General features: G+C 51.2%; 7 protein-coding genes across 7 annotated transcripts; 5 read left to right on the top strand and 2 right to left on the bottom strand.

The window, feature by feature from the left end:
• Positions 1-30: 30 nt before the first annotated feature.
• On the top strand, positions 31-6750 carry AYO21_06327 (hypothetical protein; the record flags this gene model as incomplete). The annotated part of the gene is made up of 2 exons (XM_022656288.1): positions 31-215; positions 264-6750. 2 exons carry the CDS (start codon positions 31-33, stop codon positions 6748-6750), a joined length of 6672 nt encoding a protein of 2223 aa, XP_022511451.1.
• An 849-nt stretch (positions 6751-7599) lies between these two features.
• Positions 7600-9369, top strand: AYO21_06326 (hypothetical protein; the record flags this gene model as incomplete). The annotated part of the gene is made up of 2 exons (XM_022656287.1): positions 7600-9030; positions 9082-9369. 2 exons carry the CDS (start codon positions 7600-7602, stop codon positions 9367-9369), a joined length of 1719 nt encoding a protein of 572 aa, XP_022511450.1.
• Positions 9370-10357: 988 nt separating this feature from the next.
• AYO21_06325 (hypothetical protein) lies at positions 10358-12110 on the top strand (the record flags this gene model as incomplete). Its single annotated transcript, XM_022656286.1, has 4 exons — positions 10358-11137; positions 11189-11279; positions 11333-11986; positions 12046-12110. 4 exons carry the CDS (start codon positions 10358-10360, stop codon positions 12108-12110), a joined length of 1590 nt encoding a protein of 529 aa, XP_022511449.1.
• A 714-nt stretch (positions 12111-12824) lies between these two features.
• AYO21_06324 (hypothetical protein) lies at positions 12825-14025 on the top strand (the record flags this gene model as incomplete). The annotated part of the gene is made up of 5 exons (XM_022656285.1): positions 12825-12859; positions 12938-13022; positions 13083-13165; positions 13215-13803; positions 13861-14025. 5 exons carry the CDS (start codon positions 12825-12827, stop codon positions 14023-14025), a joined length of 957 nt encoding a protein of 318 aa, XP_022511448.1.
• Positions 14026-16237: 2212 nt separating this feature from the next.
• On the bottom strand, positions 16238-17995 carry AYO21_06323 (hypothetical protein; the record flags this gene model as incomplete). Its single annotated transcript, XM_022656284.1, has 1 exon — positions 16238-17995. The coding sequence occupies one exon, from the start codon at positions 17993-17995 to the stop codon at positions 16238-16240; it is 1758 nt and encodes a 585-aa protein (XP_022511447.1).
• A 909-nt stretch (positions 17996-18904) lies between these two features.
• AYO21_06322 (hypothetical protein) lies at positions 18905-20294 on the top strand (the record flags this gene model as incomplete). Its single annotated transcript, XM_022656283.1, has 2 exons — positions 18905-19013; positions 19072-20294. 2 exons carry the CDS (start codon positions 18905-18907, stop codon positions 20292-20294), a joined length of 1332 nt encoding a protein of 443 aa, XP_022511446.1.
• Positions 20295-21250: 956 nt separating this feature from the next.
• On the bottom strand, positions 21251-24547 carry AYO21_06321 (hypothetical protein; the record flags this gene model as incomplete). Its single annotated transcript, XM_022656282.1, has 1 exon — positions 21251-24547. The coding sequence occupies one exon, from the start codon at positions 24545-24547 to the stop codon at positions 21251-21253; it is 3297 nt and encodes a 1098-aa protein (XP_022511445.1).
• Positions 24548-25722: the final 1175 nt, after the last annotated feature.

The following is a 25722-nucleotide window of genomic DNA, read 5'->3' as shown; positions in this document are numbered from 1 at the left end:
TCGGTCTTTCTTCTCGAACCTCCGTCGACAATGCCCGTCCGAAAACCGTCTCGATATGGCTCGAACGTGAGACTCGGGAAGGACTCTCTTCGCGGGCGGCGAACGAAGACGATCGATGCCTCCACCCTGCGCACCACCGAGGGAACCTCCCAGGATGAGAAACTTCAAGCCACGCGGCTGGCAAACAGCATCGACGAAGCCATGGGCTTCCCGAGGTATGACTCGGGAAAGAGAAAAGTAGGATGGCTCTACAACATGCACAGTACCTCGATTGAAGACCCGAGAGTACCGGGTGGCCGCGCTGGAGTTGACTTCTATTTCATTGGAGAAGACGGTGACAACTTCAAGGCGACGGTTGATTATGACCCGTACTTCTTGCTGGCTGTGAAACGCGGCCGAGAAGCCGACGTCGAGGAGTGGTGCAAGAGAATGTTTGAAGGTCTTGTTAAATCGGTCAATCGCGTTACCAAGGAAGATCTCCAAATGCCCAACCACCTACTTGGATACAAGCGAACATTTCTCCAGCTGACATTCGCGAACGTCTCGGACCTGCTCGCTGTTCGCAAGACACTCTTGCCCATTGCGGAAAGGAATAAAGAGAAAGTGAATGCGATGGATACGTACGCGGAGGTCGCCAGTGCGGCAGCGGGCTTCGATGTGTACGACGACGACCAAGTAACCGACGCTCGCCCCAATGGAATCGCCGATGCTAGTGACTACATTGTGGACATTCGGGAATATGACGTTCCATACCACGTTCGCGTTACCATCGACAAGGATATCAGAATTGGCAAATGGTACATCGTTGAGTCCACCCACGGCTCAATCTCCCTGACGTGCTTGGAAGAGCGTTTGCAGCGAGCTGATCCCGTTGTCCTCGCATTCGATATCGAAACGACAAAACTACCTTTAAAGTTTCCTGATCAAGTCATCGATCAAATTATGATGATTTCATACATGATCGATGGGCAAGGCTTTCTCATCACCAACAGAGAAATCGTGTCGGAAGATATTGCCGATTTTGACTACACCCCAAAGGTGGAATACGAAGGGCCGTTTCTGATATTTAACGAGCCAAATGAACGCGCGTGCATTGAACGGTTCTTCTCTCATATCAAGGCAGCTCGACCTACTGTTATTGCGACATACAACGGAGACTTCTTCGACTGGCCCTTTGTCGAAGCTAGGGCTGGGGTGAACGGCATCGACATGTATGCTGAAATCGGATTTCGCAGGAACAGTGAAGATATCTACCAGAGCAACTACTGCGTCCACATGGACTGCTTTGCTTGGGTCAACAGAGATAGTTACCTGCCTCAAGGCAGCCGTGGTCTGAAAGCTGTCACGGTAGCAAAGCTAGGCTACGATCCTGATGAGCTCGATCCTGAACTTATGACCCCCTACGCCAACGACCATCCTCAAATTCTTGCAGAATATTCCGTTTCTGACGCTGTTGCAACATATTATCTTTACATGAAGTACATCCACCCTTTTATCTTTTCACTCTGCACAATTCTTCCGCTCAATCCCGACGATACACTACGGAAAGGAACAGGCACTTTATGCGAGATGTTATTGATGGTCCAGGCCTATCAGAAAAACATTGTCCTGCCCAACAAGCACAAAGAACCGAGGGAAGCTTTCTGGGAGGGGCATCTACTCGAGTCTGAGACGTACGTTGGCGGGCATGTTGAGAGCATTGAGGCCGGCGTCTTCCGTGCGGACATCCCTGTCAACTTTGCCATCGACACGACAGCGATTGATGAACTCTTAAACGATCTTGATGCAGCTTTGAAATTCTGCATTACGGTCGAAGAGAAGAAATCATTGGACGATGTTACGAATTATGAAGAAATCCGAGCACAGATTGTTGAAAAATTGGAAGATCTGAAGAATATACCCAACAGGAATGAACGGCCTCTGATATACCATCTGGATGTTGCGTCCATGTATCCCAACATTATGACTACTAATCGTCTTCAACCTGATTCCATGATTGCCGAATCAGATTGTGCCGCCTGCGACTTCAATCGACCTGGGAAGACATGTGATCGCCGATTGCCTTGGGCATGGAGAGGCGAGTTCCTGCCTACCAAGAGAGACGAATACAACATGATACGCCGAGCAGTGGCAAATGAGACATTTCCTGGGAGAGGGCCCAAAGCACCGAGACGAACATTCCAAGAATTGAGCTTGGACGAGCAAGCTGCAATGGTGCGGAAAAGACTTCAAGAATATTCCAAAAAGATCTACCACAAGATCCACGATTCGAAAACCATCGAACGAGAGGCCATCATCTGCCAAAGAGAGAATCCTTTCTACGTCGACACCGTCCGTGACTTTCGAGACCGGCGGTACGACTTCAAGGGAAAACAGAAGGTTTGGAAGGGTAAGATAGAAGCACTCAAGTCTTCCGCAGCATCTGCTCAGGAGATCGAAGAGGCCAAAAAGATGATTGTCCTCTACGACTCTTTGCAACTTGCTCACAAGGTCATTCTCAACTCTTTTTACGGATACGTCATGCGCAAAGGATCCAGATGGTACTCTATGGAAATGGCGGGCGTCACTTGTCTCACTGGGGCGCATATTATCCAGATGGCGCGAGAACTTGTGGAACGAATCGGTCGGCCGTTGGAATTAGACACCGATGGGATTTGGTGTATGCTTCCAGCGACGTTCCCGGAGAATGTCGTGTTCACGTTGAAAAATGGCAAGAAGATGGCAATTTCTTATCCTTGCGTGATGCTCAACCATCTGGTTCACGCACGGTTTACAAATCACCAGTACCAGAGTCTGGTGGACCCGGCTACATTCAAGTATGAGACACACAGCGATAATTCAATCTTCTTTGAGGTTGATGGTCCTTACAAGGCCATGATCCTCCCAACCTCAAAGGAGGAAGACAAGAACCTGAAGAAACGCTACGCGGTGTTCAATCATGACGGGAGTCTTGCCGAGTTGAAAGGGTTTGAGGTTAAGCGAAGAGGCGAGCTGAAGCTCATCAAAATTTTCCAGACTCAAATTTTCAAGTTTTTCCTGGAAGGCAGCACGTTGGCGGAAACATACGGAGCAGTGGCTCGTGTGGCCAACCGCTGGCTTGACGTCCTACATTCACACGGGTCCACGCTTGCTGATGAAGAGCTCATTGATCTGATTTGCGAAAACAAAAGCATGACCAAGACTCTCGAAGAGTATGGAAGTCAGAAATCAACTTCAATCACAACAGCAAAACGATTGGCGGAATTTCTGGGAGACCAGATGATCAAGGACAAAGGTCTGAACTGCAAGTATATCATCTCGGCCAAACCCAGGAACACACCCGTTACAGAACGCGCCATTCCTGTCGCGATCTTTTCGGCGGACGATAGCGTTAAACGCTTCTTCTTGCGAAAGTGGCTGAAGGAGGATCCAGCGGAAATGGATCCCAGAGCTGTAATAGACTGGGACTACTACCTGGAGCGCCTCGGCTCTGTCATACAGAAGCTCATCACAATACCTGCTGCTTTGCAGAAGATCAGGAACCCTGTGCCACGTGTGGTGCATCCCGACTGGTTACAAAAGCGCATTACTGCAAAGGACGACAGGTTTAAACAGAAAAAGATGACCGATCTCCTCGAGAAAAGACCCCTTACCGAGCGCTCTGTGAATCTTTTGGATCATCGACTTCCTGCCGGTGGAGACATCGAAGACGTCCTCAGCAATCAATTCAAACCCTCTGAGGAAGTTACCAAATCCACAAAACGAAAAGCCCCGGAATCAACAAGTCGTGGTCTTGTTGATTCCCTTCCAGCTCTCCCTTCTGAAGCTCCTTTGATTGACGAAGACTATCGAGGCTGGCTCCAGTATCAGAAGAACAAGTGGAGGTCGCAAAAGCAAGCCAAGGCGCGTCGGCGTCAATTGTTCGGGGAAAGACCCAATGTTGCTACAGATTCAATCAGTAGCTTCTTCCGCAACCAGGCCGAAATGATGTATACCAATACCTGGCACGTTCTACAGTTACGTCAAGGAGATTTGCCTGGAGAAGTGACAGCGTTTGTTGTCATTGGCAAGAAGATCCACACACTGAATATCAAAGTCCCCCGCACCCTGTATCTGAATCTCAAGGGAGAAGAGCTTCCAAACGTGGACATACCCGGCTGCGATGTTGAAAAGGTCAGCCATGTGTTGCCGAACGGCCATCCATCGGTTCATTTGTTTCAGTTAACCATGCCCGAGGAGACCTACCTGCGAGAAGCGGAGTCAGTATCGTTATTGTGCAACCATCCCAGTGTTGAAGGTGTCTATGAACGTCAGTTTCCGCTATTTATGCGCGCCCTACTGAAACTAGGGAATATGTGCTCCTTCGATGAAACTCAGAAAGGTGTTCTCGGAAAGGGCCTTGAACAAGGGTTTGATTTAGCATCACTTCTCAGGAGTGATGGCCAGTCGACGTACCTAGAAGAACCCAACTCCTTAGGGTATATCTACTTGTATCATGTCTCTGCTGGCGATAGGAATGTCTTTGCTCTGTTCTCGACCACCAAATCAGAAGCACATATCATCCTCATGAGTCGAACGCGGGACACCCAAATACCAAATGCTGACAAGATATACACTGAACAATATCGTCAGAAAGTTCAGGACGAGGCTAATGTGCAGGCTCTCTTCGAATATCAACCCAGCATAAGTTTTAAGGTGTCACAAGTGACGACAAAGAGGAAAGCACATCTTGAGCTTGCGGATATTCTGAAGAAGTGGCGCGCAGACGAGGTGAAACCGGCGGTACTCCTCCTTCAGACAACCACGCATAAGTCCTTGATCCATGACGTCCGATTCCTCAGGGAATATCCTGTTATTTTCCTGCCAGCAGATCAATCTGACATGGATCTCCCTTCCTTAGCTTGGCAGGGTCATGCGATCAAGCAGGTCGTCTCCCACTATTTCAATGTTTCCGGCTGGTTGGTACATCTGATTGAGCTTGCTCGATACGGAGATGTACCTCTCTGCAATCTTGAAAAGGACGACCCTCGATTCCTCATTGATCTGGCGTATGCACGAAGGTTAAAGCGGAGCAACGTCGTTCTATGGTGGTCTGACCAAGCTCGCCCGGACCATGGTGGACACGAACGTGATGACATTCTGGGCCCACTCAACGAAATCGTTGAGATGCCCTCGATCAACAACGCAGGTGCCTACACTTCTGTCTGCGTGGACGTAACGGTGCAGAATCTGGCGATCAACACCATATTGACCTCGTCTATAATCAACGACCATGAGGGCTCTACAGAAGCAGTCGCCTTTAACCCGACCGGCGACGAAGAAAATTCCCTCAACTCCAACATGGCGAGGTCGAACGGAGGGTTTGCGCAGGCAGCGCTGGAAGTCCTCCGCGAGATGGTCAAGTCATGGTGGGCGGAAGCTTGTCGTGGTCATCGACTCGCAGACGTAATGGTTCAGCATTTAGTCCGATGGGTTGAGGCTCCGGCTTCGTGCCTTTACGATCGACACCTCCATTACTATGTGCAAATGATGTCGAAGAAAGCGCTGCAACAACTCATCACTGATTTCCGCCGAGTAGGCTCACAGGTTGTTTTTGCGAGCCCAACACGACTACTTCTGCAAACGTCGAAGCAAGACGTTGAAAATGCCTATGCGTATTCTCAGTATATTCTCAAATCGATTCAACAGAAGCCTCTCTTCCATTTCCTCGGACTTGAGGTCAAAGACTACTGGGACATCCTGCTTTGGTATGACGCGTACAACTATGGCGGTAAAGGCACTTCCACGGTCACAGAGAATACCAATCACTCCAGTCTCGAGACTGTCGTGCACTGGCAACTTTCACAGTTCTTACCACTTCCATTGCAGCCCATTTTTGACGACTGGGTGATCATCTTTATCGAATTGATGCAGAATTTGAAAAGACCACAGATATCATCTGAGAGCACACCATCCACTGTTCGATCCACTCAACTACCTTCTCAGTTTATCAGTTTGACAGAGGACCCGACCAGCACCGAGATTACATCTGTCCTGCAAGATCCGTTCTCCAAGCCCTTGAAGAAGCAAATCACAGGCTTAATTCGACGTCAACGGGAGGAGTTGTTACACCCCGAACTGGCCAGCGACTGGACATTCCCATCTTTGCCAGGAGGGACTCTAGAATCCAGTGATGTGCGCAATCCACATGATCCAGTCCTTGAATTAGTGAAATCGCTCATGCAAATAATCTCGTTGTCGAAGCCCCTTCAACTTGAAGCACGACTTCTCCGCAAAGAGCTCCTGGCCCTGTTCGATGTCCGGGAGTTTGGGAAGGAGGCCCGATTCGAAAACCCCAGTGCGAGTTTACGCTTCGAGAATCTCGTCTGCGACACATGTACCATGACTAGGGATTTGGATTTGTGCCGTGACGAGGATATTCTACCAGATGTGAACGAAGATGGAGTGCTGGCAAATAGTAAACCTTGGATTTGCAACAGCTGTGGGACAGAGTACAACAAAATCATGCTGGAGGAGAAACTCATCGCGAGAGTTCAGTCAATGGTGTTGACTTGGCAGGCACAAGATATCAAATGCAAGAAATGCAGTGGTTTGCAGGGCGACGACGGTGTATTTGCAGATCATTGTTCATGTGGCGGAGAATGGATTGCAACAGCAGATCTGAGAGACATGAAGGGGAGGCTGAAGGTCATGGAACGGGTAGCGGGCATGTATGGGTTGAGGATGCTAACGGCCGTTGTTGAAGAGGTCAAGACTATGTGTACGATTTGATGAGTACATGGGATATGAAGGACAAATTACGTGCATTGTTTGCTGGTTGGGAGAAACCTTTGCTAGCATGGCGTTGAAAGAGGTCTCTGGTTACTCACTGGGACGTTGCGAACACAGTAGCCGAAGATGCAGTACAGGCTTGTCGTGAACAAACCTGGGGGTGTTTGGGCAATACCCCAGCATGCCATGCACGTCAACAACCACTCATTCAATGTGGTGTCATGGCGGAAAACTTTCAGTGTAAGTCCATAGATATACAGAATGCTTGCATTGTGCACAGAACTGCAAGCAATTAGTTTCACTTGGTCTCTTGCAATTGCTCCACAGCAAGACATTGTCCGTCCCACACATATACCTAGCTCGTAGGTATATGTGCACGCCCCAATCCATATTCTCACGGAGACTGACAAGGCTGTCCTCACGTGGCTGCATCCAGGAATGACAACTTTGCCGAGGCCGATTGCGAGGCTGAGAGCACGAGGCTCGACCGCCAAGTTTGAATGCTTTCGGAGCAGGAGGGGCCTTTCCAACTGTTCGGTATAACTTCCCTCACCGATGTGCTAGATAGTCGACTCAACGACTCAACGCGTGCTGCTTCTTTCTTTTTCTTTCGTTGTCAGGACATTTTGACGTCCCGATCTTCCATACTATCACCTTGCTGAACGTTGAGCGGCATGGACTATTTCGCAATGCAGATGAAGTGACCATTACTTACCCAGAGAGTCTCTCCCTCTTCCATTATTCTTGGTGCAGACTCAGTCGAGAGGACACGAATCATTTGACGCGGACACTTCTTCTCGATCTGTCGCCCTCTTTCTTCACATCTCTGTCGATCTCATCTGCCTCAATATGGACCCCGCCGCTCAGAATCGGCCCACGCAGCCTGCACCGCAACAGCAGGCGTCCTTGATCCGTCCCGAGCAAGTCCAGAGACTACCCCAGCTCAACCCGACCCAGAAACAGCAGTTTGAACAAGGCGTGAGGAGGTTCTGGGAAATCTTGAACACCACTCCACAGACGGATCCCAAATACAATGAAGCATACACCAACCTTGTCAAGACTTCGAGCCAACTCATGGCCGGGATGAAACAATGGCAACAACGAAAACAGATGGCCCAACAAAACGCAGCACAACAGCAAGCCTCGGCACAGACTCAGACACAGACACAGGCGCAACCGCAATCGCAGCCGCAACCTCAACCGCAAGGGCAGGTACCGAAAGTCGCCGGCCAACCTGGTCAAGCACAAGCCGGCGCTGGATCTGGTCAGAGCGGAAGTAGCGCAGTACAGTTCGGTCAACTCCTCCCTGAAATTCAACGTAAAGTCAACGAGCAACACTTCTATTACCCTCCAGCAATGACCAAAGGCACCGAGCCTGCTGAACTGTGGTTGCGCGAGGCAAAGGCGAGGCTGGGTCAGGCTTTGCAGAGACTTCAAGTCGCCAAGCAGAAAAGAGCCGAGTTCCAGCGTCAGGCCCAGCAGCGACAGGCAGCAGGGAACCCGTTGACTGCCGCGGAAACGGAGGTTTACAACAACAAGATTTCACAGTGTGACCGGGCAATCAACGAAAGTACCTCATTCATGAAGAAGTTCAACGAACAGCAGGAACAATTTCGAGCCGCGCAACCTCAACACCAATTCTCAAAACAAGCCGTTCCCACTAGTGAAGGAGCAGAAACCACTGCCGCACCTCTGATGCAGCCAGGCGTTCAAGGGCCAACTGCCCACTCCATTAGTAGTGCTGTTTCCGCCGCGCGTAACCAAGCGAACTCCTCACTAGCTCAAGCAGGCAGTCCAACATCATCCGTTCCTCAAGTTGGTCCCAACGCTGGCGTCGGCACTTCTCATACTCCCGTTACAGGAACGCAGGCGCAGTTGCCCCAAGCCGTTCAAGGAGACACATCTGCAGGCCCTCGCCCACCTTCCCATCAAGGTCAAACGATGCCTCCTTTGCAACACTCTGCCTCCGCTGGCGTCCATCCTCACCCGCTAAATACCAGCATCAACGGCATCAAGACTGCAACACCAAATATCACCAAGAATTTACAGGTTCCCGAGCCCAAACCCGTCACCATGCCTCCGTCAAGACCAACCTTGACCGGCGGTGCTGGGGTCGGATTGCCTGGACAACTGGCGCAGCCTGCCATCACCGCGTTGCCTGGATACGTGCTGGAATCGAGCGAAGATGGGAGAGTTCTGTCCAAGAAGAAATTGAATGAATTGGTGCGCGAGGTTTGCGGCGCTGGCTCGGAGGAGCAGCTCGAACCTGAAGCCGAAGAGGTAAGCTTGCGCCTGTTTCGAAGCAGCTAGTTTTGTGTTGACTATTTTCAGTTGTTCCTCTCAATTGCCGATGACTTTGTCGACGACCTTGTCACAGCAGCGTGCAAGCTTGCAAAGCTCCGCGGGTCGTCAAGCCTCGAACTTCGCGATATTCAAATCATTCTCGAGCGTCAATACAACATTCGTGTGCCAGGATATTCCACCGACGAGATTCGTACCGTACGACGACCACAACCTGCACCAGGCTGGGCACACAAGATGAGTGCAGTTCAGGCAGCCAAACTTACGGGAGGCGCAAACAGCGCTGCTGCAACTGGCACCAACGGAAAGGAGAACTAAGCATGTCTACTCTAGGACAAGCATGGCGTTACGATTCATGACAATGTTGCCGGCGTTCGAGAGCAGGGTGGTACGACGTGAGCCAATGTGCTCAGGCACAATGTACACATGGAACCATGGGGGCGGCATGCCTTTTGTACTCGGTACAGTCGGGAAGGGCTGGAAGAACAGGCGTCCTGGAGATATGGCGACTCGCTGTCATTGAGACATTATCGGACGTGAGATACCACGTGGAGCTGGAGGTGCAGAGCAAAGGTCTTCATGAGGATGGGTCCCACGGTCCTAAGCTAGCCTCCAAAAGTTTGCGGCTTATCAGTACTCTGTATTGGACATGTTGGCCTTCAAAGGCTGACTACCTAGATACCGAGTTACATTGCTGAAGGAATTATCAATCGTACCAAAGTGGAACGTACCCAAGGCCTCGGCGAGTACACAGACGCCACCTTGAAGCTCTACAAAGTACCTAGCAGATGAAATGAGTCTCAAAGTGCTGCCCAAAACTGGGTCTCTGCGCACCAAGGCCATGGGAGGCTGGGGGTGCTTGTTGCCTTGCCTACTGGTAGTAATAAAGTGTACCTAAAGTGCCTAACTAAGGAAGTATTAGTGGTTGTTGGTGGTGGGTGGTGCCCAATAGCCCAATAAACAACAGACAGTGTGGCGACGTCATCAGCAGCCCAACTCACTGCCACCCTTAATTCCCTTCCTCTCTGGTGCCTCTTCAACCCACTGTGCCCCCCAATCAATTCGTACTGAAGTAGTGTGATCGTCACAATCCTGCGGCGACTCCTCTGTAAAGACTCTTCATATTGATTGTTGTCCGCTTCTTGAGAGGAAATTTTCCTTTCATTTGCTCAGCCATCTCGCCCGGGAGGAATTGAGTGTCGGCGGTCTCTGACCCTCTTGTTCGTTAGCCTCATCCTCCTCAATCGCCCGTCTAGGATTACTACCCGAAAATCCCCTTTCAATCAGGGACATTCACGCCGCAGCTATGTCTAGGTATCGCAGTGATCCTCGCTACTCTGAGGGCAATCTCCCGTATCGTGACCCTGCTCCCCAGAGATGGGATGCCGAGCGGTTTGTGCGTGAACGAGAAGTGCGCGCTCCGGCTCCACCGGTCCTTGATCAACGTCCTCCATACGCCGACTACCCACCCCGCCGTGCTCCAGTCTACGAGGACCAGAGATATTATGAGGAAGACCGCTATGGTCCTCGCGGTGCCAGCGAACGCAAGTACTTTGAGGAGACCGACTACTATGATCCACGAGCGCAACGAGGTCAGATCGTGCCGTACGCTCCTGAACGACCAGCCAGACCTGATCCAATCCCACGACCGGGCATCATCCGCCGTCAGTCGAGCCTGGACACATTCGACCGCAGGCCAGCCAGACGCTTGGACGACTACGACGATGGCCATCGACCGCAACGGGGGCTCCCCCCACGAGAACTGATCCAAGTTCGGCCCCCTTCGCCCAGACGGTATCCTCATTACGATGAAAAGTTCTACGAGGACATCCGCGTGCAAGACCCCGACTACTACGGTGATGATGGCTTCAGGGAATATCGGGAACGCGAATGGGTCAAACGAAGAAGTAGAAACAGCAGCCCTTCTCCGGGGCCCCGTATTTTGAGGGAAGAAGAAATCATTGAAGAACGCAAGGAGGAGATAATTGAGGAGAAGCCATATCCACGACGAGGCAAGACACGTATGCCAAAAAGACTCGTCCACACTAAAGTGTTGTTTGATCTGGGCTACCCATACTATGAAGAGGTGAGAATGTCTGATTGCCCAGATCAGCATAACAAAACTGACTGTCTGCAGGATGACCGAACCATCATCATTGAGAAGGCGTTAGGTCCCGACAATATCGATGAGATTTTCACGAAGAGCAAGGAATATCGTGAGAGAGAAGGTAAGCTTTTCCCAGTGTCACTTCTCTGTGAACCAGGTATCTGAGAGTTGCAGTAACAACGACTCGGCTCATTGAAGCCCCGCCCAGTATAGCCCCCAGTATTCGCGCACCTAGCGTGCATGGAGGCGAAGTGATCATTGAAAAGACTGAGAAAAGGGAGGAGATCAAGACTGTGCCACTTGCAGACGCACCCCGCTCCGTGCGCGATTGGGATGGCCTTTCCGTCCGGTCTCCGTCCCCCACAAAGTCTCATCGATCACGGTCACGAAGACGGTCGCGCCGTGGATCTTCGCCTGAAGTCTTCAAGGAGACGGTTGTGGAGAAGAAGGAAGTGATAAAGGAAGTCTCTCCGGCACGAACACACCGATCTCACACCACGCACCGCCGAGGTTCGTCTGTCAGCGATGAGACGATCATCGAGCGAAGAATCACTCGAGAAGAAGTCGAAGATTCCAATTCGGTTCATGTCGGGCCGCTTGCACTGGTGGTCGATCGTAAGCCACACCGCAGTGAGCGAGATATCAAGGAAGAAATCCGCAGGCTGGAGGCTGAAAGGCGAGAATTGAGGCGCGAGAGGCGGTACGAGCGCGAAAGTGGAGAAATCATCAAGATCGAACGAGCCCGTGAAAGATCTCCATCGCCTCGAGGAGAGGTCATCATTGAAAGAAGGGGCGACGAGGTTCTCGAAGTCAAGAAGGATCGGCGAGGTAGGATGTCGTTGATTGTCAAATGAACAAAGTTTTCCTGATTGACCGGCGTTGGACAGGTCGCTCACGCTCGGCTGCCCCAAGCCCGGCAATCATCAAGGCCATGATGGCCACTCTGACCTGAAAAGCACTTCAGGGAAGCGCATACAATTTGGTGTTGGTGAACAGCCCCCTTCTGAAGAAACTCCAGGAAGGGGACGGGGTACCATTTACATTATCTGCGCCGATGCTTATACTGGGTTTGGTATGATCGATCTATGACAAGTTTCGAAGCAACTCTGCAAAGTATACGGAATGAGCATGAGGGTTTGGAGAACGACGGCTGGTATGATACACAGCTATGAACGAATCTCATATGTCAAGTTGTTGGACTGTGGATGGAGGATTCAAATTCTGAAATTTGGAGATAGACAGAGTTGGATGACTACGTTACATACCTACAGTTTTCAATCTCATCTTATTACCACCATTTCAGATGCCTTTGGATGGCAAAGAGATTGAATTTCGTGGGACTGTTTCAGGCTCTCTAGGGGTCATATCCATCCATGTACGGGGTACCTATGTGTAGAGAGGACCAAACAAGCTTGTGGGTTGCCGTAGTGAGGCGCACATGTGAGCAGGATTGACCCCCACACGACCCCCGGCGCCCGTCTGGCCGATGTCAGACTGCATCTCATCCGCCTTGTCTCCCTGATAATCCAACAGACAAATTGCCTGCATTGCCCATTAACCACTGCCCTCCATCCATTACCCTTGGTTTCTCTGAGCTACAGTACAGACCTCTCTTGGATCCGTCGTCTCCCGTTGTCGCTGTGGTCTTGAGCAAGTTGTTGCAACCATGGACAAGTTCTCTGCCTTTGGCAAGAATATCAGGTGCGCCCCCCTAATCCCATGTATCCTCGATCAAATAACCCATCCTCGAATTCCCACTGATTGAATGGGTGCTATTAGTACGGCATTCAATTCGACAGTTACTCCGTCCTGGCAACGAAGTCAACAGTATCTCAAGGAGCAATTTGGAAATGCTGAAGATAAGGTCCGCATCATCAACAATACTCGATGGCTTAGCGACCTCCGCTGACGAAGAGATTCTCAGACACAACTGCCGGCGGACTACATCGAGCTTGAGAAACGAGTCGATGCTTTGAAGCAAGTCCATCAGAAGCTCCTTGATGTCACGTACGACTCCCATGATTTACGCCGAGATGTTCCATTGACAACCGTCTAGCAAGCAATACCAGAATGAAGCCTACGACTACCCTCCCAATATCCGCGAATCCTTCGGTGATCTTGGTCGCAGCATCTCGGAGAAAGTGACGCTGCTCTCCAAAGCCCACAACGCATCCGAAGCAGCAACCGCCTTTACTGCTCCCCCTTCGGCAAAGCCTCAACCCAAGACATTCAATCATGCCATTGCCCGCGCCTCGCTCGCAAGCTCCCAGCTCATCAAACAGTCCAACACCTCGGGGACCGGCGAAGACCCACTTGCAAATGCTTTGGAGAAATACGCGCTTGCGGAAGAGAAAGTGGGCGAAGCTCGGTTGGCACAGGATCAGGCCATCCAGTCGCGATTTCTTGCTGGATGGAGCACCACGCTGAACACAAACATTCAATTCGCGACCAAGGCAAGGAAGGCGGTCGAGAACAGTCGTTTGCTGTTGGACAGCACCAAGGCGGCCAAGAAAGGTCAGATTCAGGGTCGCGGCATGAATCCGGATGATGAGACCGCCCTGAGCGAGGATGCTCGTGCGGAGATAGAGGCCAAGGAAGACGAGTTTGTCTCGCAGGTCGAGGAAGCCCAGGGGGTAATGAAGAATGTGAGTCTATCCCATGTATATGACGCCCCGACACCTCGACGAAACTAACCTTTGTAGGTGCTCGATACCCCCGAACCACTCCGCAACCTGGCGGACCTGATTGCTGCGCAACTAGAGTACCACAAAAAGGCGTATGAAATTCTGTCTGAATTGGCCCCAGAGATCGATCAGCTCCAGGTTGAGCAGGAGAGCAACTATCGCAAGAGCAGAGAGGGTGCTTGATCTGATCTCAGAGCCTCTCGCTGATGGGCTTTGTACTTTGTTCCGGTTGCTATTGCGGTGTCTGCAATGGGATGATTGGGGTGGAGGAAACATCGTCCAACTTAAATCCGCATACCAAATGTCATTTGTTGCTGTTGTAACTCGTAAATATTGGTGTTAGACTAGTCTGTTGCTCTCTCGCGGTGACCTGCGCCGATGTGTCAAGGTCTGCCGAAGATTTCCCGCTGGTGACACAACTTGACAACTTGCGGCGTCTCGCATCGAAGCTTCTGACCTGGTTCGAAATGCGGCCTTCGTCTTGCTTTGCTCCACGAATATTAACGACTGCATACGATACAGAGCTGCCTGCCTCCTCAAACAACGGGTCCCATATCCCTCCAGAGACTGGCGCCCTTTCCACAGAACCCCTCTCGACCCTGCACAGTTGACGTGGGCGGTATCCGACGCACTTCGCGAATTGCAGCCCCCGTCTTCACTCTGATCCCTCGAGGACTTGACCCAAGGAATTAAGGACACATACATAAGATGGCAAACGGGTACGTCCACATCATACATGCAAGGAGCCTCTGGGCGCAACATCTCGTCTTCGCAACCTCGATCCTTCGACACATCCCTCCTGGTAATGGATGCACGGGAGATGATAACCACTGGGCATGAGGACAAGAGAAGCTGAGCCTTACAACACAAGGAGGCTACAGCTCAGGGATATGTGGGATTCATCGAGAAGGCTCTGGCTCCTACATCTAGAGTGCGGCGGCGTGAAACCTGTTGTTTTGTCAGAGCGAGATGACCTTCTGACTGCCTGCAACCCTGTTCACCGTGGTCATTCTGAAAAGGAGACCTCCTCAACCCTCGTGTCCTCTTTCCTCATGTTCCGCCACACATCTCGACTTCTCCTTGCTCTAGTAGCTTCTCCAATTGGACTTCCCGGTGGCGTAAAGAATGAAGTCAGTCTCGAGCTGACCTATGGTCTCTTCTGGCAGGTGGTCTATCCTCATCGGTCTGATCGTCATCGTCGTCCTCAGCGTCGCGGCATGGTTCCTGAGCCCAAAGGGCGAAAATCAAACGTATGTATTCAATTTCTTTACATGGATCAACTCACACCGCTATGTCGGTATCGAGTATGACTTACGTCACGAAGCCAATCACTCCTTGAGTTGTTCAGAATGCTTGCCCTCGAGTTCGAAGCTGGTTGATCGTCAAATACTGACTTTCTGTTCTCTAGGATATGGAGAAGCACCCTCATTCTGAGCTTTGCAAGTTGTTATATCATGTGGGGTACGTACGATGGGTGTTCTTCCGTGCACTACTCCTGATCATCGCTCCTTGTTCTACTTTCCCCCACCAATACCATGACCTGGAACCCCCGGGTCTCTACGAGTCTGCCTGGTGTTGACAACTCCATGTTCTTTGGCCAACACCTCTTCTCATGATGCGCTCCGCTGACTGCCTGTGGCGATGCAGCAATTACCTTCTTCGCGCAATGGCATCCCTTGATCGAGCCGCGGATGGCTAAGTTGAGGCATGGATATGCTGGGGGGAGTTGAGCAGAATTGCGCTTCAAGGGGGGATTTCTTCGCTTTGAGGACGAATAGATTTGTACCTGTCTCGAAAAACAGCATAAGAAACGGAAAGATCAAACCCTAACGGGATGAATGTTTGCACGTTCGTGGTTTTTGCGGTGAATGAAAGTCCCATGTATAAGATACTATCTTCGTGTGCCCCAGACGGGTTACCATGAGCCGCACATGCTATAGACAGTGCAACTTGGATTGGGCACCCAAGGCTCCCTGGGCATCAAAACAAGACCTTGCCACCAGGTTGTCTAGCACGTAATAAGAATTCAGAGAAGCACAATCGGACATTCGACCCATGATACGCCCAATGTAGTCAGGAAGACGCTCGTGGTATTACAACAGCTATGTACAATACAAACAATGTGTCCTACCAGAAAGGTATTCTTGAACGCGGCCCCGAGAAGCAAGAAGAGCAAAACCCCGGTCTCGTACCGTGCACTCCGGCGAAAGATACTGTGCAACAACATAGCGGCATTGCTCCGTCCTCGAATATCTAGCATGCCACGGCATTTCGTTTACCCGCGAGTCAATGATGGTCGCCCTGGCTGGAACAAGGACCAACGAGTTGCCTGGCCTGAACGTTGGACTACCGTTGATGTTGCAGACTCGGCTCTCCAGCGTAGTGCGGCGCTGATTCATCCTTCTTTTTTGTTTTCCGTCTCACCCTGCCTAGCCTGGTCTTCTTCATCGTTGAGGTCATCTGTAGTCTCCAGAACCGAGATTTTCACTTCGTCAGCTGGAGATCCAAGCTCCTCGTTCTCTGTCTTGGGTTCGTCTCCGCCCTCGTTGACCTTGGAATCCTCATCCTTCGGGCCAACAGGTGATGGTGGCTCCGCCCTGATTGGACTCATGCCCTCATTATCCTCGTCACTTTTGTCGTCGCCATGCCCTGCGCTCTCGCTGGAGGTCGCTTCTATCCCGTGCGTTGCCGCCGCTCTGTCCACAGGCGGACTTTGCTTCTCTGAGTCAATGGAATTTTCATCATCCAAGTCATAGATATGGCCCAGTATTGCCCCAAGCACGTCACTTCCACTCGTCCTGATCGAGCCACCGGAAGGCGACGTGATTTTGTGACCTCCTTCCTCTTGGAACGGATTGGTTGTCTGCTCTATCGGGGTTTCTACTTTCGCTTGTTCATCTTTCGCATTCGCAGTGGCTGCACTGTCGGCCGTCTTAACACTGACGTCTCCACTTTCCGTTGTAGAAGTTGACTCGAGATTTTGGGAAATCATATGCGTGGAGATTGGGTCGACATCTTCTGTTGTACCGGTGGGTGTGGGATCCTCTGGAGCACGAGGCTCGTATTTTGGCACCGAGGAGGTAATGTCAAGCTTTGGTAGGTGGCGCTCGGGGGAAATACCTTTACTTCTGTCCTTCCCTGAGTCAATCCCCGTCGAAGAGACACCCCGTTCCGAATTTGCAATGACGTTTAGTGTCTCCCCCGATTGAGATGGTGAAGATTGGTTCTTCGGCGCCACTTCATTGCTTTTCGGGTGCTCTTCCTCCTCTTCCTGGCCTTCGGCGATGGTGGCAACATGGCTCCCGGTGCTTGGGGTGTGTTTGTGTCTCCGTGTTGTTGCGCCCGTGCTGACTGTTGTAGGTGCAGTCGGCGTCGTGGTGTCTGATAACATGGATCCAGCAGATGGATCATCCAACGCGGAACCCCCTGCAGTGTCTCTTACTAGTATTTGTGGTCGTAGGGGCCCCTCACGTTCAACAGGAGCTTCGTGAATTCCTTCAGCTTCAGCTGGAATCGTATAGCTGTCCTCGGGGATGAGATGATATTCATCACAAACGACTTTGAAGAGCACGTACAACCCGTACGTGGCTTCGACAGACCAAAAGACATCACGATGCTGAAACCAAGCGTGGGCAAATATACGGTACACTCTTCGAAAGATATTGGTCAATTGTCGCATGCTTTGCATGACGTTCCCTGCTTCCGAACCAAGCGCCAACCGCGAGGGGAAATGCTTCGGACTGGTCAGAACGTTCGCGGCCCAGTCGAGAGTATGGTTACAATAGTCGATGGCACAGCATGATTTGGGTGGTTCGTGTACCGCACAGAGATACTGCCATTCGCTGGCGCGCATTTCAGGACACGTCTGAGCAGAACACGGCGGGTTGTCGTTCATTAAGAATATTGAGACGATATTGGCTTTTTGAGTGAGAAATCGACAGAGTTCATACAGCCACAGGTTCCTGTCCACAGATTCGCTGTCGTTGATATGAGGAGGTGTGGCGAGCTGTAGCGCTGACTCCTTCGTGATTGGGACGGTGTGTGTAGACTCCGGTGTGTGGGTGAGGTGAGCGTAGAGGGATTTGAGGTGTTCTTGAAGTTGAAATGGCGAGTCGAGCTGGCTCAGTGGAACCAGAGGCGGTCCCAAAGCCATATCTGCAGCTTTTGTTCCCGGCCTAATCCTCCTTGCTGCTCCTTCATCTGGTTTTGACGTCGCATCAAGGGATAATTCTTTGGAGAGGTCAACACCTGGCTTTTGGGGCCGAACTGGACCTCCGGTATTGGTGGAGGAGATGGTAGCCGTGGGGAGCTGGACGGCGAGACGCCAGACCTCGAGGGTGTAACAGCAGTCATTGTGTTTGTGGAGGGCCAAAGACACCGTTGAAGGTCGAGCGGATATGATGGTGACCTCGGCGCTTATTCCCCGGAAGCGGTCGTCTCTTTACTCTGGGAGGTGGATACCTATGTCCTCGAGTAGTGCGTTTCTGCCAGGTGAGGAGCTTGTTGAGCTTCTTTCATGGCCTCTAGTCGTGAGCAGTCCTCCGTCGGTGGTAGGAAAGGCGCAAACGGCAGAGGGCAATGCGGTCGCGTGGTCGCAGAGTGGCGCTTAACGGCGGTGCTCTTGATCAACTGAAAATACCGTGGCTCTCATAGCCAGCTCAGGAAATACGGCGCGAGACAAGAGTTTGGGAGGAGATGAGTGCGCTTCGGGTACCTGGAGTTGGTGGTGTGTTTTGTAGGTATCCTGAGATACTTGTAGATAGCTCCATGGTGAGCCCGACCAAGGTGTACGCAGGAGCACCGTTTCGGATGAGTTGCCTATTTGTGAAAGGATAAGGTTTGAGATCGACAAATGGTCGGACGCTAAACCTTAAAAGCTAAAACTTTCTCCCTCGGTTGATATTCCTCATCTGTACGTCGACAGGGAGCACAGCCCGCAGAGGCATTTTGGGTGCCGCAAGGTATGATGAAACGCCCAGAGGGTGAGTGTTTTAGATCGCCTAAAACTTTCACATAATTGGGATCAGCGTAGTGCTTGTTAATCGCAGGGCAACATATAGACATGGATGATGAAGAAATCCCTGATCTGGTCGATGTTTCTCAGACGGATGGCACTACCACCACTTTACAAGACGGCCCGGACAAAAAAGTGCCCATTACCATCATTACGGGTATGAACGCTCCTTGAGAAGACTTATGCGCGGCCTCCACTGACAGGAAAACCTGCAGGCTACTTGGGCGCCGGAAAGACAACTTTGCTCAACTATATATTAACAGCGGAGCACGGCAAAAAAATAGCAGTCATTTTAAATGGCATGTGGAAGTCCCCTCTCACCCCTTTGGGATGCCCTGAACGACCAACCCTATCCTGCCCATTCCTTGACCTGCAATCCTTGATTTTGATTTTGATTGCTAACGTCCTTGCGAGGCCTGCAGAGTTTGGAAACACCACAGATATTGAAAAGTCCCTGACTGTCACTCAGAACCATCAGGCCACAACAGAATGGATACCGTTGGCCAACGGGTGTATCTGTTGCAGCGTCAAGGATTCTGGAGTGGCAGCTCTGGAATCCCTCGTGGAGGGTCAGAAGGACTTTGACTACATCCTGCTCGAGACCACAGGTGTTGCGGATCCAGGGAATATCGCTCCTATGTTTTGGCTCGATGACGGACTAGGCAGCAGTATCTATCTGGACGGCATCGTCACAGTGGTCGACGCGAAAAACATACTCAAAAGCCTTGATGAGCCTGCGCCAGAAGAATTACCGCAATCCGAGACTGCAGGTCACGATCACAGCCTCCCTCTGCTCACAACTGCTCATCTTCAAATTTCTCACGCAGATGTGATAATCCTCAATAAGACAGATCTTGTCTCTCCGGCGCGGCTTTCAGCTGTTCAGGCCAGAATTGCCTCTATTAACAGTCTAGCACGAATAGTCCCAACAGTACACTCTCGTGTCACAGATCTCAGTGGCACCATCCTTGATTTGAAAGCGTACTCAACCTTCCCCTCCGGCTCCGCCACATCCGATACCAGCGACAAGACCATCCCCGACTTCGCCTCCAAAGGTCATTCGCACCTAGATCCCACGCTCTCCACAGCCACATTCACCTTGCCTCCTTTTGATCCACAAAAGCTACATCTTCTGTCAGGCTGGCTGGAAGCACTGCTCTGGGATGCCGAGGAATCGCAGCAAGGGAGAGAGCGACAGTACGAAATTCATAGAACGAAAGGGTTGGTCAAGTGTACTGATGGCAGTACTAGGGTTATCCAGGGGGTTAGGGAGATTTTTGAGATCATTGATCTGCCACACCCCGAGACCGGTGGTGGCTCGCTGGCCAAAGAAGCCGGAGAAGAAGTGGCGGCGGAAGAAGGCAAGATCGTGTTTATTGGGAGGAATCTGGATCTGATAACTGGCTTGAAGCTTGATGAGCACGACGACTCCGCTTGATGTGCGAGGTGAAATACACAAAAAGGTTTAGCAATTCGGTCGGTGGAAGTCTTAGATACTATTTCATATCGTGTCATAAAATGATATAGAGTACTGTGTCGCCTCTCTGGTATTATCGAAGTTTGAAATCTGCAAGCACCTCACATTCTTCCGTTGAAACCGCAGGAGAGAAGCAACTCCTGAGAGGCATCTAGCTTTGCCTTGATGTATTGTTCAGCATCCTCGATGCCCCAATCCAAAACGGAATTGATACAGATCAGTCCATCGTGCTGAGACAAAAAAAGCTCCCCTGCTCATCTGGTCAAGCATGTGCTCGCCGCTGAATTGGTTTGGTTTCGCAACCACGATCCTTTTCAAATGTCATAACGCCGCCTCGATGCATTGTACATAAACCCGAAAAGCTAGACTAAAAGATCAAAAGACCCCATCCTCCTTGCTTCGAATGCAGCCCCAATCATTTGTGAACATAATCTGTCGTAACAATATGCATCCTTAGGTTGCATTGCATATCAAAGTGCCGCAAGATATCCGCAAAACTACAATCCACCCATGATTACAGCCTAGGCTGCTGGTAGCATTTCGTATCGTCGTCATCCAAGTTCAATAAATGTCGTGATTCATTCGCTTATCAGTGCATGCGTGTTGCTGAAAAGACTGGCATAAGGAAGCGGTCAAGCGGCTATCCCCACATGATTTCATTCCAGAGATCCGGTAGTTACGTACTCACCACAGGTAGAGTCATGAGATTTCTTGTACCGACACCAGTCAGACGTTCGTCCGATCCTGGGAACCGGGGGGTTTATTGAGGCAAGCAGAAATTGAAGCCGCTGGAAGACCTTCGGACGATTAACGTCTTGCCCATGCCTTGAAAACAGATGACTCTGCTGTGCAACTGTGCAGCGCGTTTTGAGGGAAATGGGCCGAGTCCTGTCCTCGTGCAGGCGGCTCGACTTTCGTCACTCATTCGGTAGCCCTGTTTGTATTATGTCGCCCGCGTTAGCCTTGGTAGATGGGTCGTTATCTGGTGGCGAGGTACGGAGTGCTTCAGTCACTGATCGACCTTCCCATGAAACAAGGAGCTTGGCGTCACTCGAGGTAGGAGTATCTTCACAAACGTGATCGGATACTAGAGACATCTCCCCACCATGCCAAGCTTTATCAGCGAGAAGAGGATGGCTCTCCTGCGCAGGCAGCTTGTCTGATTTTGGTGGCGACTGAGTGATTGGTGGTATTTGAGAAAGGTCACTATCACCATCAAGCCCTGGAAACTGTTCGTCGTAACCACTGTCAACGAATTGCAGACTCGGTAGTCCTCTCGCTGCTGTGCTTAAAGGTCGGTCCGTGTTTTTCTGCGCTTCGGTATCCTTGGAACCAGCTGTTAAGAAATCCGAATCATCGTTGACAGCAAGGACGTGGCCTTTATTCGGGGCTCTGTTGTCATCGCCTCGACTTAGGCAATCTAGCTCCACCTCTAGATTCTGGATCGTGTCCTTGGGTCGCCCGCTGCACTTCTCTACTTCCTCGAGCACCGAACCCAGTGTCCCCATGTGGGTGTCCGTAAGCTGGGGCGCGTTGTTCTCTACTTCGGCCATCTGCTCAGTATTGTGTGTTGTGATGCTCGGGCTATCTGTGGCATTTTCGACTGGTTCACAAGCCTTTGGGGTGTTTCCGATCAAGTTTTCTGCATCCTCTATCGAGATTTCCGGCTTCTCCACGGATTCGCATGGTTGATCAGTCGACAGTGTCGGGGCCTCCGGCAAGTGCTCCATATCCTTAGCCGAGTTCAACATCATATGCGCCGGATCTTCCGAGTCGCTAGGTATGACCTCAATCTTCTCGGCGGATTCCCGAGGAGTCTTCGTTGCGTCTTCTGAATACTCGGTTTCGTACTCTGAATCCTGTGTCACATCAATGAAATTCCGAGCCACATCCTCCGGATGTTCCTCTGTCGGATCCCGCACATTCTCAATTGCGGCTTCTGGCTTCCCGGATCCAATCTCCAGCTTCTCAGTCGAAATACCAAGACCTTCAGGATTTTCAGGCCGATACTGAGACAAGGTAGAAAGGAGCTCCTGGCTATTCCGAGGCGTACTTTCAGAAGTGGCAGAAGTTGCAGCGAGGAGCGACGGGCGTCGGACTGGTACCGCGTGAGATGTATCAGTGAAGCAGGAAACCTCGGTTACACTCATGTCAGATTCGAGTTCTTGGTCTGAAACGCTGCTCTCCACTTGCGGAGGACCTTCTAAGATCTTCAGTTCATCGTCGTTAAACGTGCGACGGGAAACCAAGTAAGGATGTCCATCCAGTTCGAGCTCATCAAACTCTCGATCCATTCCCGGAGATATAGCCACAATGTTTGGTTCCAAGTCCTCAGTTGGGGTGGGTCCCTCATCCTCAGATTCCCAATGATGTCTCTCATACTTTCCAAGGTGCGCATAGTTGGTAGGCGGTCGTCTGCCTCTCGGTCGATCGTAGCCTGAGGTCTCGCTCTCGAACTCATAGTTGGATGACTTCGGATACGTGAATGTGTAATCATCTCTTGAGCTTTCCGGTGAGTAAGGAGGCGCTTCGTGTTCTTGTATGCTTGAACTCAATCGTAGGATGTCGTCCCGCTCGACTGCATCCGCCGGATCGATATATTTCTTTACTGTCCGCAATTTCAGGGTAGGTCGTCGTTGCGAGGAGATTTGGTCAGATGGACTGGATATCCTCGATGGGAACAAGCCAACTAGCTCTTTTGCGGATAGTCGATCCCTCGGACGAGAAGACAAGCAGATCCGAACAATATCTTGATACCAGTCCGGGACATCCGATGGAAATTCCTCTACGCTCAAAGGTGGCACATGCCGTTCTGGTTCATCATCATCCATCGCCAAAGCCCACAGAGTCATGCCGAGTTGATAGATGTCCGACTTTTCGCCGATGTACATTGAAATTCGTTGGTTGCTGGCAATCTTAGTGGCAATTTCGGGGGGCTCCCACCCCACAGGACAGCCTCGCCGGTTGATATCAATGATCTTAGCATTTCCATTGCCGTCGACCACAATGTTTGAAAGCGTGAAATCGCCCTGAACATAGCCTTCTTCGTGTATTTCACTGAGACCACGAACGGCTTGTTCTGCCCACCTGCAACGATCCTCCCAAGCGATTGCTCCTCTGTGGTCGTAAAGGAGATCCACAATGGCGCCCCGTTCCGCATAGCCTATCAAGAGCCCTTTGACAACAGACTCCGTGTCATCAAGGATGACAGCTTCGAGTTTGATGACATGGTTGGAATCATGTAGCGCATGCAGGGCATTGATTTCATATAAGAATTCGTCCACTGTGTCCGGACCGGGAATTTCTTTCTTGATGTAGACTGTACCCTTATGTAGAACCTTGTAAACAAACCCGGAAAGGTGCGAATCGAACGTCAGCTCACTTTCCCGGACTTGCATAGGACGAAAGGCTTCATCGTTGAGGATGTGGGAAAGGGTGGTCTTGGGGGGGTATGGAATGATCTCATTGACATCCTCAGTCACATGAACATGGAGACGGCCATCAGTAGTTTCCAGTTTGAGGTTAGTAACTGTGTCATAGAATTGGATCTCAGGGAGTGAATCACGTATTGACTCGTAGATTTGCATGCTCTTGTCCCGTTGAAACTGTAGTTCTTTGAGGTCCATCTCCAGGGAACCTGGTTCAGCATTGCGATAGTCACATGAGATAGTCACCCGCCGCCAGAAGTTGGGGGTCTGTGCATAGGTCACGAAGAACTTTTCTCGGTCTGACTTATCCCGGAAATGCATACTGAGGTTGAGGATCCATCGGTGATCAAGTTCGTCCCTCAATTCTGCCTTGTCGTCGGCGATAGCCATTTGGGGATAGTGAGAGTCATCAGAAGAAGTCCTTGAAGGGGGCCTTGGGGGTCGGTATTCGTCCTGAGACCAGAGGTCCTCAATAGGCTCGGGATAGGTTGACTCCTGGGGTAGAGGAACGGTACTGACAGGGGAATCACTAATACCGGCATCCGCCGTGTTGGCTCCAGTTACTGCGGGCGCAGAGGTCTGACCTGGATCCCAATAGGGTGGCGTAGAAGCTGCTCGTCGTCTGGGTAAGCTTATAGAAGCGTGCCTAGTCGACGAGACGGCTCTCCTCTCGGCATGACAAGGTTCGATCGGGAACAATCGATCTCGTCTTTCAGAGTTCTGACGTCGGAATGTCGCTTGCCGGGGGAGGCCAACGGCAAGCGGCCTGGTTAAGGTATCTGGCATGGTGGAATTTTCTCTGTCAGCCCAAGTCTGAGGCCATTGCTCATCGTCGGAGCACTCGATCGGGCTTTGGGTGGCGTCATCTTTAGCAAAGAAATGCTGGATCTTCTGCCACATGCCGAACCTAAGCGAGTGTCTGGGATGGTGGCGATGCGGCTCAGAGTCGATTTGTCTCAGTGGATTGTGTTCAGCATGGCTTGGTCGAATGCCCATTCTGGCGGAGGTTGCCTTCCAGTAGGACGCTGATACGAATGAGGGGCACAACGGTCCTCCAACAATCGAATCAGCAGCCTCCGCCGAGTTGGGCAGTACAGCAGCAGGGAGGACTAGGCCAACAGGAATCGAACATTGAAGTTGTGCAAAGGGTGTTATGTGTCGTCGCGTTATGTGTGATGTCTGACGGTGGTACAGAAGAGATGGAAGAGGTTTTGGTGGGAATTCGGAAAATCGATGGATGTTATTGGTGATGGGCCATCGACCAGGGTGGGAGAGCTGGGAGACTTCGGAGAGTCGGGAGGTGGGTGGGCGTGGCTTAGGAGGCGGTGAAGAGACACCAGAGCACCAAGTGTTTGGGAAAATATCGCACCCGGTGTGCCCGCCCGCGCTACAAAGAGATTCAATGTTTCAGGAAGAATGGCGACGGAGTATTGCCCCTGTGCAATGTGGACTTGTCAAATGATTTGAAGGACGGCTGTTGGAGGAGAGTCGGGTTATGGTCTACCACAGCGCAGGTGAGTGGTCTCGAGCTGCCGACCGAGTATATCGAATGGATCCCAATACTGGCCGAGACGGCCTGTTGTCTGACCCACGCTTGTCGTCTGGGTACTGGAGTACAGGAAGTAGGTGGAATGGTAATTGAGATGAGGCAAGGATGCTGCGAGCAGGTTTGATGTCTTTATGGCGGGTTTCGAAAAGTGGTTCAACGTGGTTCAAGGCGGTTTACCGCTTAAGCAAGGCCACAAGGCGTAGGCTATGCCAGCCGATGCTGGGTCTGATGCATCTGCATGAAGCAGGAGGCAGGAGGTTCTTTGATTTTGAGTATGAGGCCAGAGTGAAAAGGCAGAATAAGGGAATCGAGAGAAAAGAGTTGGATGAAGCAGGAGAGAAAAAAAAAAAAAGGAAATGCTACCAGGCCTCTTCGAAGCTTTCTATCCCTGTTTCCTTATTTTTTTTTCGAT

The sequence above is a fragment of the Fonsecaea monophora genome (genome assembly GCF_001642475.1).
Source record: "Fonsecaea monophora strain CBS 269.37 chromosome Unknown Scaff43, whole genome shotgun sequence".
Lineage (NCBI taxonomy): Eukaryota > Fungi > Ascomycota > Eurotiomycetes > Chaetothyriales > Herpotrichiellaceae > Fonsecaea > Fonsecaea monophora.
This window is presented reverse-complemented; position numbering and strand designations above follow the sequence as displayed.